Here is a 23,017-nt window from a genome sequence, read left to right on the forward strand (position 1 = left end):
AAATATTCTAAGCATTGTTATATGTTTATATATAATAATGTATAAAATCTCCCAGCATTACACACACATATATGCACACACATACACACACACACATACACACACAACAAAGCCTTCCTTTGCATGGAGATAAGATCCCTACATCAATGTTATAGCAGATGTTTATCCTGAGTAGAGCAACTGCAGAAATGTTATGATGTTATTATGTCTGGAAATTAGTGACTTGATGATGATTGCAAATAGCTTGCCTGTAATAGGAGAATGCTTATTCACAAGGATCTCAAGCCTTGGTGGTCTTTTCCTACTCACCATCTCCCTCCATGTACAAATGGTTCTATTGGACACTATAAGAAACTTGACATTAAACACTTTTCTTCTCAAAATAGGAAATTGTTGCAGATCCATCAATTATCACGGACTCCAATTTCAAAACAGATAGAAAAACCCGCTTTATAATTCATGGATTCATAGACAAGGGAGAAGAAAACTGGCTGTCCAAAACATGCAAGGTGAGATATGGTAATCAATTAAGGGAGGGTTAAGACTGATGATTAGACTGATCATTAACAGACTGATGATTAACAGTGAGGAAGGCACAGGCCCCAACCAATCAGGACAGATGCCAGCCACTATGACACCAGAGAATCACTTGATTCCTCTGGGCCTGGGGTTTCTGGGCGAGGTCCAGAAGGTGGTAGAGGGGTGGAGGGGACTTGGGACAGTCAGGCAGAAAGGTTGCCAAGCATTTGATGGCTCTGTGTAGTAGCTATTTAATAACTAATGCAGAGATATTTCAAATTTTAGCAATGAATGTTGCCATACTGATGCCATATTAGTTGTATTTTCAATAACTTTTAATTTTTTTCAATAGGTTTTAATTTCCATGTGAAGAACTAAGATAACTCATTTTGCCCAAACTAATTGTTTTCCTTTGATTTTCACTTGCCACTCTTTGGTCTCCTATGGAAGCAGTATCTAGGAAAACTCTGTATGTTTTCATTGACGGTTTCTGTTGTTTCAACAGTAGTGATCCAATTTTCTTCAACTTGTCTTTGGCTATATGCCTCATTATAATGAAGAATTAAAAGACAGAAAACCAAACAGAGCAATTTTTTCTAGCAACTGTTGTGCTTGAGGAACATTATCATTGATTCATCTATTCATCAAGCTTCTGTGGCCAGCATGGTGCACAGCTGTGTGCAGCTATTTCTTCAGGGGGCTGAAAAACTAAGACACAAAGATCTTCCTAAACACTTTTAATTTCAGACCTATGACTCAAGCCAAAGACTGGATTGAGTCAACTGTAGAGACTATTTGCTGATCCTGATGATAGTCAAAATTAACAGGCTTTGCTTCACAAGTTCAAAAATAATCAGTAAAACCTTACCTTGTCTTCTAAAATAATTTAAAGCTGATGATAATTGGGGAGAGGGTAGTAATAGATTTTTATACAACAGTGAAGGAAAAAGACTATGATTCCTAGCTCAAAGGGGATGTAAAGTTTTATTTCTGAAATCCCAAAAGCAGGTTTATTTTTCTTGTTTTTTCTTGCATGCTTTGTCTTTGACAAAATGGTTGCTTTAGGATACAGAAATGGGTGGATTAAACTAGAATGTTGGGGCACCTGGGTGGTTCAGTCAGTTGAGCATTCGACCCCTGGTTTCAGTTCAGGTCATGATCTTGGGGTTTGTGAGTTTGAGCCCCACATTGGGCTCTCTGCAGACAGTGCAGAGCCTGCTTGGAATTCTCTCTCTCTCTCTCTCTCTCTCTCTCTCTGTCCCTGCCTTGCTCATGCTCTCTCTTTCTCTCCCTCTCTCTCTTTCTCTCTCCCTCTCTTGGTAAATAAATAAGCTTTAATAAACTTGAAGATTAAAGGTCCTAGACTATAGTTCTGACTCTTTTCTTAGCTAACATGACATTAGCAAATCATTTTCACTCTGAATATTTCTATCTATAAAATAAAAAAATTGGAGATGATTTATAAGATTGCTTTATTCTTCTGAAAGTCTTCTTGGAAAAAAAAGGTGGGGATATGTATAAACATACACACACCCAAACAAACAAAATTCCTGCCAGATCTAACATTCATGAAAGTATCATTGACCCCCATCAAACAAGGCTTCTAGTAGATATCTTGTAGGTTATGCGTTTATGTAAAATAACTCTTCAATTATTTCTTTTCTCTTCCATAAAATTTGACTAGTCTTTCCATTATGTAAAAGCTCACTTATTTACTGTCAGTATATTTATTTGAGAGTCCTCACGTAGGCTTTCATTTATTTATTAGTCCAATAAATATTTATTGAACACCCACTATGTGCTAGGAACTATTTGAGGCACTGAGAGTATAGCAGTGAATAAGACAGGCAATGCCGTGGGGTGCATTTAAATAAGGGACAATGTAGGCTTATGACACTTATGATGCTCTAATGAGACAATCCATTGTACCACATTTTAATATTTTTCCTTTCAACAAATGTCTATGCATGTGTTACAGTAGATATCCCAAGAATCCAATTTCCATTATGGCCAAAACTTCAATTTGGAGCACATGTTAAACTTTTTTGTTTTTAATATTTATTTATTTTTGAGAGAGAGAGAGATAGAGTGTGAGTGGGAGAGGGACAGAGAGAGAAATACAGAAGCCAAAGCAGGCTCCAAACTCTGAGCTATTAGCACAGAGCCCAACCCGGGGCTTGAACCCACAAACCGTGAGATTATGACCTGAGCCGAAGTTGGATGCTTAACTGAGTGAGTCACCCAGGCACCCCAGAGTACATGTTAAACTATAAAAGAAATTTCATATCCATAACAGACTGGAGGTTTTGTTCATTGTTTTGAGGTTAAAAACAAGCTTGATGTTGTATAGGTTCAAGAAGGGAATTTACACTCATTCTCATGTGTGTTATTAATTAATAAACATCTCAAATTATTCACTAATTTATTATGTCTGTTCCATCAGAACTTGTTTACAGTGGAAAGTGTGAACTGCATCTGTGTGGACTGGAAAAGTGGTTCCAAAACCGGTTATACACAGGCCTCGCAGAACGTCCGGATTGTGGGGGCAGAAGTGGCATATTTTGTTGAAGTTCTTCAGGTAATTACCTCCAAGTTATATAAAAGCCCATGCACATCGCTCTCTGGATTCTCCTTCAGAAAAAGAAAAAAAAAAAGTGCCGTAGGTATGATAATTGTGAAAGCCATTTCTCTACTGAAACTTGGCTTTCTATGTGGTTGAAAAGAAATATACAATATCGATCAACCAGTCAATCTAGATTTGGGCTTCATTAATATGCCTATTAAAATCAATAAGCTAGTTCTTTTAGGGGATGTTTCTCAAGCAACCAGGTAGGCTGTTTCTACTGAATCCCACCAGCACTTCTTTTAATTTTATCAGTTATTAAAACAAGTTGGCATGATAAAGTCAACCTTCAGATTAAACTATCTTGTTTTTGGTTTTGTATTTTATATTTTTAACAGAAGCACAATGACAACAAGCGAATCTGATTTGGTAACGAAAACCTTAAAAAATGTTAAACTGGAATGTGCTTAAGTAATTGCTCTTATTATTATTTTCTAACCTGTATACTTGCTTCACCACCTCTGGGTAACAATTCCACAAGAATTTCCTCTACATAGTAAAACTACAAAAGAAAATCCTGCTCCCACCAGTTTAAATGTTAAACCATTGCCATATTCTATTCTGACTGGAAAAAAAAAAAAAGTCCATGAAAATCAGTAGCTTTGAAGGGGCAGCATGTCTTCTTAAAACTCAAATTTTGAGGTCATCTCCTTCTGTGGCCATCTTGAATTTTGAAATATTTGAAAACATTATGAAGAAGTTTTCTTTCCAACAGTCAGCATTTGGGTACTCACCCTCCGATGTCCACATCATTGGGCACAGCCTGGGCGCCCATGCAGCTGGGGAGGCAGGAAGGAGGATCAACGGGACAGTTGGACGAATCACAGGTCGGTCAAACAGTAAAAGCTGAAAAATTGGACTAAACGTTGCCTATATGGGGTATAAAAGGAGAGAAATTCAGCATTTTCTGAATTGAGCCACATGATCAGGAATCCATTCTGAGGACTTGTGAAATTTTTACTAATATTGATCTTTGTCTACAACAGAGCCCTGTCTTTATGCTTTTGTTTGTTTGTTTTTGAGAGAGAGAGAGAGAGAGAGAGAGAGAGAGAGAGAGTGAAAGAGAGAGAGAGGAAAGGGGGGAGGGACAAAGGGAGAGGAAGAGAGCAGGCTTAACTCCCAGCATGGAGCCCGACTCTGGGCTCAATCTTACAATGCTGAGATCATGACCTGAGTCAAAATCAAGAGCTGGATGCTTAACTAACTGAGTTGCCCAAGTGCCCCATCTGTTTAACATATATATATATATATTACATGTGACTAAAATTTGAATTAAGATCAACAGGGAGTCTTATTTACATCTGTTTTCCTGTTTTCAGGCATTCACAAAGGACAAGTTTAATGAATAGAATAAACAGCATAAGGGGCACCTGGGTGGCTCAGTCAGTTGAGGGGCTGACTCTCTGTTTCAGCTCAGGTCATGATCCCACGTTTCGTAAGAGTTTGAGCCCCACATTGGGCTCTGCGCTGATAGCAAGGAACCTGCTTGGGTTTTTCTCTCCTTCTCTCTCTGCCCCTCCCCCACTTCTGCTGTCTCTGTCTCCCTCAAAATAAGTAAATAAACCTAAAAATATCTTATAGAATAAACAGCATAAATAACAAAATAAATAATAAATAGAATTAAATCCGAAGAGCTCAAAAACGTATAGTTAATTATATTCTGCTTTGATAGCAATCAATAATAAGCCTAATCCTCATCCACCACAAGCTAAGAGTTACAGGAGACAGGTGGTCAGGCCAGGCTGACCAGTCCTGCATGCTGCTAGTTAGATAAAAAGTATTATTTCACAAATCTCAGACTGGTTGCTTCTGGCCAATGGGGCCATATGTTGTATACTCAGGCCCTAAAACGACCTTGTAAATTTGTAGGAAAGACTGCTTTCCTAGAGCTGAGAGATGCCTATTTCAGGGAGCAACCGCTTTTCTTTTCCATCTTTGAGCTCTCTCTCCAACCTTCTGATTCTTTTTTTAATACTTAGGACAAACTGGTCATGTTTGGATTGGTGGGGGCATCCAGATGTCTATCAGTAATTTGCTGGAGAGAACATCCTTCCTCGTAGTCCATGAATGTTTACAAGAGTCTACTCAGCCAGGCAGTTTGTGAAGTTGTGGTCCTGCTGACCATGAATACTAAAGTCCTTGCCCTTATAGGATTTTACAGTATAGTAGGGTAGGTGTGGAAGGGGAGACTCTTTTAGCCTGAACAACTTTTAGTAATCTCATGTTTCCCAGAGTTCCCTGTAACTGCTGCTAGTGGCCAGGATTGTCCCAGTGACTAGGCATTCATATGGAGAGCCAGATTCCATGGGTTGAGAAAAATGTGCTGTAATTCAAATACTAAATTAGACACAGAAAGTCTAAGAAAATGACAAAGTAGGGAAGAACTAGCTTATCTTTTTCTACACAAAAGTCACGGTTCTCACCAATGCTTGCACTTGGGTAGCTAATTAATGAAGAAAGGTGAATGCAAACACTGATATTAATAAGACACATCCTACCTACTTTAGGACTGGATCCAGCTGAACCTTGCTTTGAGGGCACACCTGAATTAGTCCGACTGGATCCCAGTGATGCCCTATTTGTGGATGTCATTCACACAGATGCTGCCCCTGTAATCCCCAACATGGGTGAGCTCTTCAATTCATCCTCCACGAGTGTTTATTGAGTCTATACATTAGAGTGCTTTAGAGTGTTTCGACTCTATACATTAACATGAACTTTCTCATATTTTAAAATTTCTCAGGATTTGGAATGAGCCAAACTGTAGGCCACCTAGATTTCTTTCCAAATGGAGGAAAAGAAATGCCCGGATGTCAGAAGAACATTCTCTCTCAGATTGTTGACATAGAGGGGATCTGGGAAGGTAAAACCATTATGGACATGAAGAGACTTTCTTAGGGCAATATCTATGTTTCGCTCTGCTAAACTTGCTAAATATTTTGGTACAGGTCTCACATTTTCTGTAACAATGGACTTTTAACACGAAATATAGGTTTTCACTGAGGAAAGTTGGGCATGAGGAGACTCTAAGAAAGAAAATGTAATTGTAGTCAACTTTCCAAGGATCTAATTCAGGGAATGCATTACTAAGTTGTACTTATACCTATGTGGACCCATCTTTTCCTTCTAAAGTTACTTTTCCATTTACTATTACTATTAAAATTTTAATAGTACTTAACTCTGTTCACATCACAAATCATAAATACTCTTCATCCATGATTTTGTTCTGTGACCACCATGAGTTCACATTAATTAGAAAAATCTACTCAACAGCTGTGTTCTAATCATAACATTAACTTGGAAAAATAAGATCGGTTGCTGATGTGTAAACCATGTCTGATTTCCAAGGGACTCGCGACTTTGTGGCCTGTAACCACCTAAGAAGCTACAAGTATTACTCTGATAGCATCCTTAACCCTGATGGCTTTGCTGGATTCCCTTGTGCCTCTTACAATGTTTTCTCTGCAGTAAGTAGATTCCACTTTGTACCTAGACTTTGTGACCATCACATCTAATGACTGGTATAGTTCACTGTACATGACATGCACTCAGTGAATGTCACTATATGATTTCCACATTATTTATACTTTTAAACACACACATTTTTAATTTTTATTTGAAGTATCATTGACATACATATTTACTGTAATAGTGATAAGGCATTGGAGAACTTTAGAGAAATGGGCTTGTATGCTGAGATGTCCCATGTCCACCTTGTTCTCTATCACTTTGGTATGTATCGCGTAAATGCTCAAACTTGTCTTAGAAATAATTGTAAGTAAAAAAAAAGTAGTCTATGGAAATCTGAGCTATGGCTCCTGGATGTTGATAAATATGGAAAACTTGTCTTAAATGCTGATCCCATAGAACTATATTATTATGGGCATGTGGATATTTCTGTGCAAATTTATAATTGCTAAGTTTTTATTTTTTGCTTATTTGCTTGACTTTGAGTTTTCATCTTGTTTGGTATTCACTAGATATCTGGGTTAGAATCCTTAAATGTGATCTTGAAAGTGATGTATCTATTGCCTATTATTTAAAAAAATTTTTTCAACATTTATTTATTCTTGAGAGACAGAGAGAGAGCATGAGCGGGGGAGGGGCAGAGAGAGAGAGGGAGACACAGAATCTGAAGAAGGCTCCAGGCTCTGAGCTGTCAGCACAAAGCGTGATGTGGGGCTCAAACTCACGAACCATGAGATCATGACCTGAGACAAAGTCGGACGCCTAACCGACTGAGCCACCCAGGTGCCCATCGTTTGTTATTTTTTATTGCTCTTCCTTTTCACTATAAATTTTTTCCAAACAAAATATGTAAGCTATGTCATTTAGTAAATAAAATTTTAAGTAACATGCCAGGTGAAGTCATAATTACTAAGGATGTATAACTTAGTGATGTAGAGAAAGGATATGAAACCTGATTTCACCATTAATGGTTGAATGATTTGGACAGAATTTTTAACCTCTCTAAGGCAGTTTTTTCATTTCTAAATGTAATAATAATGGGAGACTCTAAATGTTTGGTGGGAGGATTTGATGAGATGATATGTTTTAATTGCTTAGCCCAGAATTTAATATAATAATCAGCATTCAACAAATTTTGGCTATATGTGTGTCTGGGATCCATATTTTATTCACAGTATAGCTTATGTACACAAGAACACCAACCCCTTTCTTTTGTCTAACTTTATTTTTATCTTGTTCCCAAACCCCCCATCTCTATGTAATGGGAAAACAAGCATAGAAGTTTCAGGTTTCATTCAATTAAAATTTAGTCTGATACAGTAATATATTTAGTCCTTTTAGATGGTGCTCAGACACTTTTTTTTTGAGAGAGTGGGGGGGGGAGAGAGAGAGTGCATGCACACAAGTGCACATATGAGCAGGGAAAGGACAGAGGGAGAGGGAGAGAAAGAGATAGAATTTTAAGCAGTCTCCACACCCAGTACAGAGCCCAACATGGGGCTCTCAAGACCATAAGATCATGACCTGAGCTGAAATTGAGACTTAACCTACTTAACCACTTAACCTACTGAACCACCTAGGCAACCTATTCAGACACTTGTGTAAGAAAATGTTATCAGTTGGGGTATCTGGGTGACTCAGGAGGTTAAGCATCTGACTTTGGTCATGATCTCATGGCTCACAGGTTCAAGCCCCATGTTGAGTTTGACACTCAGACAACTGAGCTGACAGCTGACAGGCTGACAGCTCAGAGCCTGGAGCGTGCTTCAGATTCTGTGTCTGCTCTCTGCCCTCCCCTGCTCATACTCAGTCTCTCTCTCTTTCAAAAATAAATAGAAACATTTTTTAAAAAAAGACAATATTATCGGTTTTGAATATATCTCAGCCTTTGGACCTCTTCATCAGCTTCTCTCCAAGATGGTATTGGGCAAAATGATCGTGATGGTGGTGGTCAGTGTGTGTATGGGGGGTCCGCATTTTTGATGGGCATGATGTTGGTGTCTGCAGATAATGTCTAGACACATCTATTCTTCTAGCTTGGCCAACTTCCCCAGATAGCCTTGGCCATTTCTTCTTGACTGGCTCAGTCTCCCATTAGCTTTTGCCGGCTGCAGACCCCGACACTTGGTCCAGTTCCCATCTGGCTCACTGACCCAAGAATATGCCCCTTGCCTCCATCATGGAGCAGGCTTGCCCCTCCACAGCAGAAATTGTGATGTCTGTCTTTCCCACTCTGTTTCTCCCTTTCCCTCTTTTCTTCCCACAATTCCTTGGCCAAGAAAGGGGACATTTTTCTATGTGATACATCTTCTCCACACCCCAACTTCACAGCTATGACTTAAGGGCCAACTGGGACATTTTCTGTTCACATTGGGAAAACTCTGAGATCTGAATCCTTCAGACCTTAATATGGGAAGCAGAAGCTAAAAATTTTGAGAAAAAAGCTAACTTTTGACCCTTTCATCCTACTAATGGGCCTAATTTTGCATATCAGAGCTCATCATCAACCCCTGCTCTTTCTTTTGCAATCTTTCTAAAATAAATTCTAACCACCTGTAGGCAGATGGATGTCTTGGGGCCACCTGAGCAACTTAAAAAGGCAAGAGATAAGATTAAAGTATATGTAGAAATATGTATCTGAAGTCCCTTCTTCTATGATTTTTATAATATTTTTGTATCATGTAATTAAACAGTAAAATCACTGACTTATCATTGTGACTAATGAAATGCATGTTTAACCTTTGCTGAGATACTATGGAAGTCCTCTGTTGCCATCAGTACAGAATTGGCTTTACAATTTCTAAATTGCAATAACATGTGGGAAAAGATGGTACGCTAATAAGAGTATCCTTATTCATCATTTGTTCATTTCCCCTAGAACAAGTGCTTCCCCTGCCCAAGTGAAGGCTGCCCACAGATGGGTCATTATGCTGACAGATTTCCTGGAAAAACAAGCAAAACGGGCCAGGTATTTTATCTAAACACTGGTGATGCCAGCAATTTTGCCCGTAAGTTTCTATTATATTTGCCTTAAATTCCTAATGCTACATATTTTATCATGTTCGGTGAAAATGTGTGAAATTGCTCTTCCACAGAAAAGTTGTACTCTTCCCAAACATGGAAAAATATTCAAAAGTTATCATGCTCAATGTACCTTTGGCTCAATGGGGCAACAGAACGGAGTTTTGGGGACCTGAACTAAAATGATACCAAGGTTAATTCCTTCATATTTGAACTCAGGAGGCTTCTTCTGTTCCAGGCTGTTCCAGGTTTCCCTAAAAAAAAAAATTGTGAGGTTTTGTACGAACAGAAAAGTAATCCAGGAGAGAGATGGTAGAAGTTATGGGATTGGAAGGGAGTTGACAGACTGAAGACTCATGGAGGGTGGTAGCCTCCATGAGTGACAGGAATTAGAGGGTGCAGGGATGGTAAGGCATGGGGACAGACTCCAAGTTTCCTTCCTGGGTCACAGAGGAAGAAAATTACTGGAGTCAGTGGAGTTGACTGCACTGTAAAAACCAAAGCCAAGTTTAATTCCCTCCTCAGTTTGACCCAGGCTAGCTCCAACTGGCATAAACTGCTAGTTAACTATTGACTGGTACCATAAAGTGGTTACCCTAACTTAATCCATTTCCAAAGCTGAATTAAAAACTTTTTAAAATAAGTGTAGACAATTTAGACCTGTGAAAAAGAATTGATGAAAATGTTACATTCTACCATTTTCCTACTTTCTTTTTACAGAAAGTTCTTATAATAAAATAAATTGCTAGGTCAAAAAATTGAAAGCAAAATATATGACTTAGTTACATTACTTGAAATTTCTTGATTTTGGAAAGATTCTGAGCTCTTCTCCTGACCCCACATCTGTCTTATGAATATTTAAATAAAGGAGTATCTATGACTATTTCCTTAGAAGAACAGTCTATACCGAAGCCCTGGGTGGCTCAGTTGGTTAAGCATCTGACTCTTGATTTTGGCTCAGGTCATATCTCATGGTTGGTAAGATTGGCCCCGTGTCAGGCTCTGTGTTGACAGTGTGGAACCTGCTTGGGATCCTTTCTCCCTCCCTCTCTATCTGCTCCTCCCCCACTCATGTTCTCTCTCTTTCTCTCTCTCTCTCTCAAAATAATTTAGCCTGTTTTCAGAATATCTTCTGTATAATCTGACATTTCACAAATATTTTCACCATTTGCAGGCTGGAGGTATAAGGCAGCAGTCACACTATCTGGAAGGAAGGTTACAGGACACGTGCTAGTTTCTTTGTTTGGAAATAAAGGAAATTCTAAACAATATGAAATTTTCAGGTGAGTAAAATATTACTCTAAGCTTCCTAAGTGTTGGGATGTTATGTACATATAACACATGTTATGGACATCAGCGTTTATTCATAACCATATGGGAGTATAGGACCACCACATATCATTCCAAAGAAGAAATTGTTTTACTTTGCACCTTAATACATTTCAGAATTCTGTATCAGAATTTTCTTTGTCAGAATTTTCCTGAGAAAGCCACTGATGTCTGCTTTGATTCATGGCATCTGATTTATAATCAGTAAATAATTATTCTGTCAACCTAACAACCAGGAAAAGATGATATGATGATGTCATCACTTATTAAATTGTGGGAGAATTGTGACCAAAACATATCTGAAGTTTTATTGAAATAAGGATGACGTTAAAGTAATATGAGTTATTGCTGGCAAATAATCTGCCACTAAGCTACCATACATGTTGGCATCTACTTAATAGATTAGAATGGCAAATGTACTTCAATCATCTTACTAGAGATGCATTGTCAGCTAGTTTTAGAGACATATATGTATATATCAATATATGTATTTTTGTATGTTCACATAATGTTTTCATTAACTTCTCAACTCCCAAGGGGCACTCTCCAACCCGATAGCACTCATTCCAATGAATTTGACTCTGACGTGGATGTTGGAGATGTGCAGAAGGTTAAATTTGTTTGGTACAACAAGGTGATCAACCCAACCCTACCCAGAGTGGGAGCATCCAAGATCATGGTGGAAAGAAACGATGGAAAAGTGTAAGTAATAAAAATCCAGAGAGATTTGCAGTATTGGGTCACTTTTGTAATTCTATTCCCACTGGAAGTCTACTTTAAGTTAAATCTCCTTTAGTGGTTCTCCCACACCATGGTCATAATTGCTTCCTAGTCCCTTCTGTTTCTTTAGGAAAAAGAGCAGAACGTTAGGGGGAATAACTTTGAGAGATTTGTAGATGAGTATGTGTTATTTGATACAAGTGTTAAAATGAGAATCTGTCTTCACGACCCTAAGTTAAAAAGAATGATTTCATTTAGCAACTGTGTGTGACAGCAGATCACTGGTTGCCTGGGGAGAGGAGAGACAGGAGGGGATGAGGAGAGATTACAAAGCAACAGGAGTGTAATTGGGTGTAATGAATATGTTTACTCTCTTGGTGGCAGAGATGGGATAGAAGGACTACTCTTATCCCCTTAACAAATAATTAAATGAAGACTCAGTGCCATAATTTGTGGACAGGAAATTTGACTCCATCAAGTTGCTAACTACCACCAAAAAAATTCGTTCACCTTTATTTATATATAGATAGTGTGTGCCCTTCTTTTCTTGTGCTCTTTATCAAGATTAGTGTTTAACCTTTAATGTGCTATTTGAAAACCTGCCAGCCATCAGACCACAGGGAGGGAAATGAAGAGGAAGAGAAAAAGAGCATCTTCTCAGCACCTTGTCTGTGCCAGGCACTTTATGTATGCTTCCCTATGTTATTAAAGAAAATTAGCTTCCAAGCAAACTGAGTATTGTTTAGTCTTAATGGGTAATGCTCGTCAGTTTCAATTCAATGATTGAATTGAAATAAGAATGCCTAGTGAATGTAATACCAGGACCTCAGAAATATCCCTCTGGCTGATTTCTCATGATACTGCTGACCCTACTTTTCCTCAGTTGTGTTGACTTACCATGTGCCAAGTGCTTAGTAGGTGTTTCTAGAATATGACAAATCAATACTCACTGTCCTTAGGGGTGTCCAATGAAACCACCTCCCTCTGCTATTGCACAACCATGAGAGCACTGGAAAGGAGAATTCAGTCCTTTATACAGAAGAGGTCTGTCTTCCTTTGACCAATGTCCAGTCTCAGGCACATGGAGTGGCTCTCACTCAGACTGGGGAGAGTAGAGGCTGTCTTTATGCTCAACACACCAGTTATTTACCAGGAAAAGCTGATTTTCTGTTGTTTTCTCTCTCCAGGTTCAATTTCTGCAGCCAAGAAACTGTGAGGGAAGATATTCTGCTCACTCTTACCCCATGTTAGGAGCAGCTGACATATGACCACTGCACCTTACTGCTAATAAAATCTGCTGGCAAAGCAATCCATTCCTTTGTCATCATGTCCATTTTTTCCACTGTAACTTTTGTACAATGTGATTAAAATCCAAAATCTGGAGTTAGTCTGAAAAACCACAAATGACTATTGAAGCTGGATGCATATTATGTGGCATTTGAGCTTGGGAATATTGTTTAATTAGCACGGACATTATGTCCATTGCTAATATTACTGATGTCATTCTGATCACTTAAGGCAGACTTCCAGATCCAAGATGACCCCCTCCTGGTGTGCACATGGCAAGAACCAATCTTTGCCACTTTCCCATCTTCTTTACATTTGTTGGAGTTAATCAGACATCTCAGAAGAGATGACACATAAAGAGAGAAGGACACAGCAGATCCAATGCTTCCTAACCAGTCCCCCCACTTCCAGTGAGGTCCCCCCTCAGGCTCCTTTCCTCTCTGCAGCTTTTTTAATCTTTCTAAAGCACAAATCAAAAACCCTCCCGGTGGTCTCCAGGAACCGAGGACTCTAACATTATCTCTCACCATATTCCTTCTAGAAATCTACTTTCTGGCACTGCCTCCCAAAGGGCCTTGATCTTGGATGGCAGTGGACCTTTGCACAAACTATTTCTCTCCTTAAGATGTGCTCCCTTTGTCTTCCTGTATGTTTAACTCCTACTGGGTCTTAAATCTGTGTGTAGAGAGCATTTCTTCCAGGAAACCTTTCTTCACGTCTACTACCACATCCACTAAGACTGGATTCGAGGCTATCCCACTGCCTTACTGCCACACCTAGAACTTCCTCCATCTAAGCATTTATTTCTGTATATCATAATTGCTGGTTTACTCGTCTGCATATCTCTCCTTAAGGGGGTTTGTAGCTGGCAAAGGCCTGGCATGTAGTAGGACACCAAATAAATATTTTCTGAATGGCCATCTCACTAATGGAAAGAATGAATGACTCCACTAGAGTGGACATTAGGCCATGTTCAATAACTAATATCCTAAAATAGAGACATCTCTGTTAGGTCCTGAAAGGTGGGTGGGGATTTGCCAAGAAGACATGATAGGAAGGGCACTCCAGAAAGAGAGAACCACACAGTCAAAGACACAGAGATGTGAAAATGCTTTTCATTCTGTGTTTCACCAAAGTATATGCAAGTTCATCAACACGTGAAGACTTGTTCTGAGAATCATTAATCTGTATTGATGAGGATGCTTTCACTTGCATGAACAGAAAAAGCTCCAATTCAAACTGTCATAAACCACAAGGAACTGTACTGATTCACATGATTGGGAAGCCCAGAGGTGGGGAAGCTTCAGGTTTGGTTGCTCCAACAACTTGATGACCTTTCCAAGAGCCACTTCTTTTCTCTTCTTATGCTCTCTTGTCTACGGTGTCTAACAGTTTTATACCAAGGTAGGCTCCTGTCCCAGTTGAAGAAGGGCCATTTACCACCATTAGGGTTATACAGACCTTCCCTGTCACATCCAGTAGGAGACAAAAAGTGCATCTCCCTCCCCATCTTCCCAAACAAAATCTCTGAGGTTCACTCTGATTGGCCAGTGGCCTGAGAAATAGAATGTGCTGATTCGCTTAACACCAGTCAGGGTACACTCCTGGACAAGGTGTGAAGCCAGCATCTGCAACACACATGAATCGTGTGGTGGGGGAATGAATATCTGAATGAAAGGGAAGACTCTTGCGGCTTTGGCCAGAGCAACTGGAAAGATCGAGATGCCATTGACTGAAATGGGAAATGCACTGGAAGGAACTGATTTGAGGAGGGAGGGTAGGTTTAGCCATGTCAGATTAGAGATGCTCATCAGATATCCAATGGGATGTCAAGTGAACAGTTAAATATATGAGCATAGGGTTGAGGGTAGATTCCATGGTTACAATGTAAACTTTGGTGTCTTCAATGTATGCATGAACTTTTTTAAGCACTGCATTTCCAGTAAAGAGGTTAGCACCATGCTTAATACGTGTTGAGTACTTAATAAATGTTTTTAATTATAATTACTATGAATACTCCGTGGACTTTTTCTATAACACACTAATAATGATGAACAATGAATAATAAAAGAAATGAATAAAGAGAATGTCTGCAAACTTACTCAAGTAACAAGATGGAACAAAGGATTTTAAAAGAATTTAATCTTAAAAAATGCATCTGTTAAAAGCCCTCTTGTTAAGAAGGGTATCCATTTTCATCATAATGAAGCTGTTTGCAAATTACTTTGTTTTAAATGAACTGTTTACTCAAATCATTTACTTATTTCTGATCTCAGTAAACATTTAGAAACTAGTCCTTATTTCTAGGTCTATTCAAATCAAAATTTTTTTCTTGCCTTTAGGTACGAGTTCTATACCCATTTGAAAGGATGAACCCACCCATGTATCAATGGTTCACTTTGAGCATGTGATTTTTAGCCTGTTTCTTGCTGGACTTTCTTTTTTGGGGGTTGGATGTTAAGAGCTGACGGCATCAACTCTGTGGTTCAGCCTGCCCCTCTAAAAGGTCTTTCAGAAGGCAACTGACTGCCCCTTCCGTTTCCTTTTTGTTTTTCCTAACACATGCATTATGCTAACAGTGTGCCAGGCACTATTCTAAGTGCTTTATGTATATTTACTCATTTAATTCTGACAATACACTAGAAGGTAGGTGCTCTTATCCCCTTTTTCAGGAGAAGCAGCTGAAGCACAGAGAGTTTATCATACAACTTGTCCAAGGTCTCAGGCTATTTACTAATGGATTTAGGTTTTCCCAAGAACATTGTAATGTAAAATTTTTCATGTGTCCCTCTTGGTCTGCTGGACTACTCAGTGCCCTTTGGCCAGCCTCATTATTCCTTCTCCAGGATGCCAGGATCCATTGCTGTTTTGTGTAACAGCTGATGAGGTTCAAGACTCTGCAAAAGTATTTCTTCTTTTCCCAAATTCCCGTAGCACTCTTTGTACATATGGACATGCACGCGCGCGTACGCGCGCACACACACACACTACAGCCAAAGGAAAGGTGAGAGAAATATAAAAAGTACACTCCCCAAATGATAGCAAGTAAAAAATTAACATGTTTTTGCCTACTATCTATGTAGCTGTAAGTATCTACTGCCTTGAACTTCCAAAACACCTTGAAGCTAACGTATGGTGCCATGATAAGGGTTTATAGGAACATTCAGTGCAAATAATAGGGTGAATGTTTGCCTAGATGGTGACAGACTATGGGAGGGCACTGCTTGGTAGGTAAGTTACCTGGTACTTCCTGAATAGGTAGAGGCACCCCAAATAAAAGTTTATTTTCTAACCCTTGGGCAGACCCAACTCATACCGCCATACATAGCTGTGCTGCCTCAAGAGCTCTGAGAATTCAGAGTTTCTGACTTCATGGCAACTGCAGATTTGACCTGCTGCTCTTCTAGGACCCTCACTGGTCTCATCACCTAGGGCTGTTACATGGTCTCTGCTCTCACCTTGACTTTCCTCTCCCCTAATTCACATAAGCCACTTGTATAAATGGTGATAAGTTCTGGAAGTTTGGGAAGATAGGAGAGTATTACTTTTGAAGCAATGTGAGCAACCTGCCCTTGAGAACCCCGTCACTGGTCACTTTTCCTCAGGCTCCATAACTGCCTAGAAATGCCTCCTCAACTTCTCTAGACCCCTCTTTGATTTTTACCCCACTCCCAAACTCCTGATCCTACTTTGTGCACAGAGACTTAGCAGGGTTTTCTAGTATTGGAACTCATCTCCTCCAACCAAAGTGGATCATGGAATATTTTCCTAAATAAAGGTTGTGTTGCCCCAAAAAGAACTTGGACTCTAACTGTTAAAATAATGGCTTCCTGTCTCTACTATTTAGATATCATTTGAATCCAAGCTGATTCATGTATCCCTCTTCAAAGACTCAAAATAATTCCTTTTATCTTGATACACAAAGACAACAGCAATAAAAAATAGCTGAGAATAAGGGAATCCACTCTATGATATGAATTACATAAATTTGCATCCCACAAATAGTTCACTTCAGCACACACACGTACCATATACACACACTCTAAGTAATAAATCATATACAGGCCTAGTGTAGGTTACATATAAGGTTTACTACCAACTTCTCTGCTCTAAGGTACAGATGAGACTTTAGCCAAAGGTGGCTGATCATTGTCTCTGGTTCTGGCCTGAACTTTTCTTTTTCAACTGCTTGTCCTGATCTGTTTCTATGCCTGTGTCAGTGGGGTCTTCTTTTTGTTTTAATGTTTTTATTTATTTTTGAGAGAGAGAGAGACAGAAACAGAGAGAGGGAGAAAGAGAGGGAGAGAATGAGTGGAGGAGAGGCAGAGAGAGGGGAAGAGAGGATCTGAAGCAGGATTTGCACTGACAGTAGTGAGCCCAACATGGGGCTCAAACTCACAAATGGTGAGATCATGACTTAAGCCAAACTCGGACTCTTAACCAACTGAGCCACCCAGGTGTCTCATCAGTGGAGTCTTCTGAGAAGCAGACCCCAAGATGGGATCAGATTTATTCAGGGAAATATCTATGAAGATTTATTCTGGGAAATGTCTATGAAGGAGACATTTGTGAGAACAGACAGGGAGAATCGTCATACTGTAATGTAGGTCTGACACCCGTGAGAGGAGAGAAGGAAGGAAAGACTGGAAAAGAGTCTCAGCCTCATCAAAGTTCTGAGAAAGTCTGGGCCAGGTTCATGGAGAGTCTCCAACTGAAGCCGGCCCTTTGCAGGAATCCTACTTCAGGTAGGAGTGGATGGGCTCTGGGACCTGTGCCATGCTCACTCAGTCTTTGGCTGAGGACAGCTGGCAGAGTGTAGCCTCTGTATCAGTGTTGTGGTGGGTCCACAGGGTGGCATCTGGGCTCCTGCAGCTGATTCTCCCGAAAGGATCTGAGTGGCACATCTCTGTGGCTACCACCGTGTCCCACCTTGTTCCTTTTCAGGTTTCTCCAGAAGTGATGCCAGCTTGGTCATTTCCTCATTAGAACTAAAATTAAGTATATTACTTAATTTAACAAACATTCATGGAATCTCCAATACCATATTTCAGACATTGGTCTTGGTACTAAGGATGTGAAATAAATAATACACTCCTCACCTTCTCAGGAGCTTATAGTCTGGTGAGGACTGGATGGGAAACAGTTATGAAGTAGTGCCAAGAAGTATGAGGTACTTTGGGAAGACAGAGGAGTTGGGGAGAGAGGCTGAGGGAAGGGGATAGGAAGAAAAAGGTCTTCATGAAGTAGGCAACATAGGGGGTTCAGACTTTGGAATATAATGCTCTCCAAGTGGCACCAGGGTCTGTGTGGCCTCAGACTTTTCCTTCTTAGTCAGTCCACATGAACTGATGTGATCGACCAATGAATGGAATTGGGAAGGACTGTGGAAATCTGGGCTATATTCAGCAGCTGAGTTCACATCCCACAGTCAGGGCATCTCTGATTAAAAAAAAAAAAAAAAAGAAAGACGTCAAGAGTTGACTGCTGATAAGGCAAAGTCTTACATCCACTTCCATTACAACAACACACAGGGACAAATTCTTCCAGAACAAAGAATATTTAGAAATGTAGTTCAATTGATGTGAAAAGCCTTAGAAAACAGCTTTCTCAAGACAAAACTTCTTTTAACTTAAAGGGTTCTGAAAACCTTTAAGTTAGGTTTTGATTTGAACCAACCCTTCTCTTCCCCCAAATTTCAGAAGATTATCCCCTTACAAGATGACAAGGTATCAGTACATTCTGAATTTGAGATTGAAGGAGAAAATAAGGACAGAGCTGGAGGAAAGCAGCTATTTGGCTCCACCTGGACGTATGGACATGGCAGATAACTGTCAACTTCAGTCTCTACTTTGTGACTTCAAAGAGCCATACCCAATGAAGAGAAAACTGCCTGGTAGAAATGAAGTCATAGTTTCAAAAGGGATCTATAAATTTGTGCATATATGAATTTTGCCTAATTCCCTCAAGCTGACTGAGATCTACGTTCATTCAGTATACAGTATTTCAGATGTCAATGTTGTTTAAAGAAATCTTTCTATCGGCTGCAGAATGGACTAATTAGTCAAAGAGACTTTAAAGGCTTAGACCTCCATCTTGCCAGGGGATTAGTCCAATTTAATCCACCAGGGCATTTCATAGTGTTCAGTGAATTAGGACATGGTGTCTGTTGATGATGTGAGAGTTTCTTCACTGTATTAGGAAAGAATACACCCTCTTGGGCTGTGTGCCCAAGAATAGTGATGGTGAGGCAATGAGAACGGCTCTCTCTGAATCCTTGGCCTGGCTGGACTGGGTTCCTGTACTGGTTAGCTACTGCTGCATAACAAACCATCACCAAACTCAATGGCTTGTTAAACAAGAGGCATATATTAAACAGATTTAAACACAAGTCTCCAGGTTAGCTGGGTACTTCTGCTCTTGGCTGGAGTTACTCGTGTATCTTTGGTCAAAAGGGGTTGAGTTATCAGCGCTGCTAATCTTGGCTGGATCTCTCTCATATTTGGGATTGGATGGCTTTGAGCTACTCAAAGATGTTGCTGCCATGACATTTAATGACAAGTCAAGTCACACATCCAGTTGTTGATGGAAAGAGCTGCAAAACTCAGATGGTCACCTGCAAAACACATGAATGCAGGAGGGGGGGGGAGTGAAGAATTGTGGCCATTTTCACCATCCATCTATCACCATCTCCAACTCGTTTGCCCACCCTACACAAGTATGGGGTCAGGTGAGGTGTCAGAAGGGTTTTCCTAACAATGGGTCAGGCTGACCTTGTCTCTGGACTTCTCATGCTGCCTTGTCCTTGCTGCTGTTATCAGAAGTGAGGGCACCTTTTTTGGTTCACTCGCTTTGACTTTTGCAGAAAGCAAAGTGCTCCAGTACAGTATGCTTCATCTTAAACAACCAATGCCCATGAACCAGGGTTGCTTTTTCTAATCTTTAAAACAAAACAACAGATTTTCTGCTCAGAATATCAAGACTCTACAGTCATCATTCATTCTTGATAATTCATAAAAATCATGACTTTAAGGCTGGACAAACACAAAAAGTACTTTTAAAGAAATCTCCCAACTACCTTCACTGAGCCACAAACTGCACCTTTGTACACATTGAGTAGAGTCACTGATTTAAGACTGTTATTTCATTACTGCAGAACCACATGCCTCCTTCAGTGGTTGCCCAGCTCACAACTTCACCTCCATGTCTGGGTGCACAGAGATGAGTCCCCTCGGCCAGGAACACCCAACAGGATCCATATCCCATTGCTAATTGATTGAGAGACAGCTTCTGACCCAACCAGGCCAATTCCCTGGCAAATAAAAATTCTTGGCTAAGATGCACACAGGTCCAAGACAGAGGGGATCTGAGAACAATGGCTGAGCTCTCTAGGGTGGTCCCATTTGGGGGACTTCCCTGGGTCTCATGGTTTAACAACTTCATGGATTCCATGAGATGTCCCAATATTTTTCCAATAAACCCCTCTTTTAAAAAAAATGTTTAGCTAGCCAGAACTGATTTCTGTTGCTTGCAAGCAAAAGAATGATAACTAGCATACCTCTAGAAGTCGCCTGTTGAAATAGTTTGTGGTCTCTACTTTACTATTGTTTCAGGATTTGGGTGGGGAGAGTAGCCAACATACACAGGGGTTCCGGATAACAGGGTTATCAGAACACAGAAACTTGGGGCAGCAATCTCTATCAACATGTTAAATGTAAAAATCTTTTAACCCTTAGATTCCACTTAAAGGAATTCAACCCCCAGCCATACCATCCACCCAGATGACTCATGTGTAAGAATACTCATCGAGACATTGTGTTCAGTAGTAAAAGACTAAGAACAACCAAATGTTCATCAGAAGAGGACTGATTAAGTAGATATCCAAATATTAGAATACTGTGCAGCTGGAAAAAAGACTGGAGCACATCTAGATGCACTGACAAGGAATGATTTTCAAGACTATAGTAAATTTTTCAGAATCAGGTTGCAAAATAGTGTGTAGTATATATTAACTATTTATATTTTTATTTTTAAAACATTTTAGTGTTCATTTATTTTTGAGAAAGAGAAACAGCAAGAACAGGGAAAGGGCAGAGAAAGGGAGGTACAGAATCTGAAGCAGGCTCCAGGCTCCAAGTTGTCAGCACAGAGCACAACACAGGGCTCAAACCCACAAATTGAAGGATCATGACCTGAGCCAAAGTCAGATGCTTAACCTATTGAGCCACGCAGGTGCCCCAACCATTTATAGTTTTAAATAAAATATAATATGTATATACATAATACATGGAATATCTCTGGGATGACGCAAAGATCTGGTAAAGGAAGCATTTTAACTTTGGACCATATCAGATGTGTAGAAGCATGTATTACCCATATACAAACATGAGTGAAATAAAGTTTTTTAAGAAGGAAAACCACCCTCTAAATGCCCGTGCCCAGTGTGAGGGGCACACACCCCCTCCCACCACCAGACTGACGTGGCTGCTACAGATGAAATCCTCCAGTCCCACCTAGAAGGCTTCTAAGTCAACCCTGATCACCCTGAGGTGGTTTCAACCATCAAATTCTGCAGCAGGGGCCATTCCATTGGGGTGAGCATGGTGAATTGGCAGTGAGGGTGAGCCCACAGGTAAGCCCACAGGTGAATTGGCAGTGAGGTGAGCTCAGGAGAATGGGCTTGGAGGAAATCATGGCAGATCATGTGATGACTGTTTTTTCCTAAATCTAAGCAGATACATCTATTCTCCCTGCTTAAGACCAACATGTCTGTCTTTCCCTCTCCTTTAAATGGTGCCCTATCACCTTTCTCCAGCCCTAAAATTCACTCTCAGATTAAGGTAAAATGCCAATCAAGTCCACGAATATGTGTATTCATTCTTTCATTAATTCATAACCACTGTGGTGCCAGGCACGGTTCTAGAGGCTAGAGGGACAGCAGTGGCCAAAACAGATGAGGTCTCTGTCATCACAGAATTGCATTCCAAGGTGGGAAAAGTATGATTGAAAAAATAAATAAATAAACCAACAGACAGACAAAGAAGATGATTATAACTTGATTATAACTTGTGATAAGTGATCTAAAGGAAAACACATAAGGTGTTAGGGAACTGGGGTCTGGGGTTGGGTAGAAGGCTGGCAGTGGAGGGCCTCAGGGGTGTTCAACGTGGCCTCATGAAAGAGGTAACATTTGAACTAATTGTTGGATGATAAGAAGAAGCTAGTCCAGTGAAGGTCTAGGGAGGAGAGTTTCAGGGCATGGAATAGTAAGTGTAAAGACCCTGAGGTAGGAAAGGCTTTGGCATGTTCAATGGAGGTCAGTGTAGCAGATGCAAAAGAGGCAAACAAGGCCACCTGACATCTCCTAGCAACTAATTTACATCATTAGATTATCATGAATCTTTCCACTGCAATGTCAAAGTAAAGCATAAATGCCTTTGACATCACCACAGTCTAAATTGCATCTTCCCGGCCCAAATGAGCAGACTTGCAAAGCTTAAATATCTCATCACTTAGGTCAATCATACAACTCAAGTCTGACATTTTAGGGGACACCTTATTTTTTATTTCAACTTATTCTCTCTAAGTGTCTCCCTTATTCTATGTGGATGACACTCAACAAATTGACAGACAACTTACTCAGATTCACTGAATACTCAAATAACTCCTTATTTTGCTCCGTATGGTCTGAATTGAAATCTCATCTCGTCACTCATTTCCTGTGTGGTTTTATCAGAATGAAGCAATTCATTTATTGCTCCATGCCTCAGTTTCCACACCCATAAAGGGGGACAAATAATGGTACCCACTTCATGGGGTTGTTGTAAGACTTAAAATGCTCTGACTACACGTAGCAAGTCTCGGGAACTATTGGCTCCTATTCTTTGTGACTCCAGAGAAAGTCTTTTGGATTTCAACAGGAGGGTCCTTCAACCCGTCTTCCAGAATTTGGGTTATTCAGAAAAAGCATGAATTCTGACATTGAGGCATATTTAACTTGGGAGTCGGGTAGGGCACCAGTGGTGTTTGCCATTGAAGGCTTATCTGCCTGTT

General features: G+C 40.0%; 1 protein-coding gene across 7 annotated transcripts in view; it reads left to right on the forward strand.

Moving 5' to 3' along the window:
- Nucleotides 1–12,971, forward strand: part of LOC120235165 (pancreatic lipase) — a 54,143-nt gene extending 41,172 nt beyond the window's left edge. For all 7 annotated transcript variants that reach the window (XM_039237334.1, XM_039237337.1, XM_039237333.1 and 4 more), the window contains 10 exons: nucleotides 387–509; nucleotides 2,963–3,097; nucleotides 3,858–3,969; nucleotides 5,650–5,769; nucleotides 5,886–6,005; nucleotides 6,491–6,609; nucleotides 9,489–9,618; nucleotides 10,806–10,914; nucleotides 11,498–11,662; nucleotides 12,868–12,971. In XM_039237334.1, the coding sequence (XP_039093265.1) occupies nucleotides 387–509; nucleotides 2,963–3,097; nucleotides 3,858–3,969; nucleotides 5,650–5,769; nucleotides 5,886–6,005; nucleotides 6,491–6,609; nucleotides 9,489–9,618; nucleotides 10,806–10,914; nucleotides 11,498–11,662; nucleotides 12,868–12,931 (1,197 nt within the window). In that variant the 3' untranslated portion in view covers nucleotides 12,932–12,971. The remainder of the gene's footprint in view (nucleotides 1–386; nucleotides 510–2,962; nucleotides 3,098–3,857; nucleotides 3,970–5,649; nucleotides 5,770–5,885; nucleotides 6,006–6,490; nucleotides 6,610–9,488; nucleotides 9,619–10,805; nucleotides 10,915–11,497; nucleotides 11,663–12,867) is intronic.
- Nucleotides 12,972–23,017: the final 10,046 nt, after the last annotated feature.

This window comes from Hyaena hyaena, unplaced genomic scaffold (genome assembly GCF_003009895.1).
Source record: "Hyaena hyaena isolate Hyena2069 unplaced genomic scaffold, ASM300989v1 scaffold_124, whole genome shotgun sequence".
Lineage (NCBI taxonomy): Eukaryota > Metazoa > Chordata > Mammalia > Carnivora > Hyaenidae > Hyaena > Hyaena hyaena.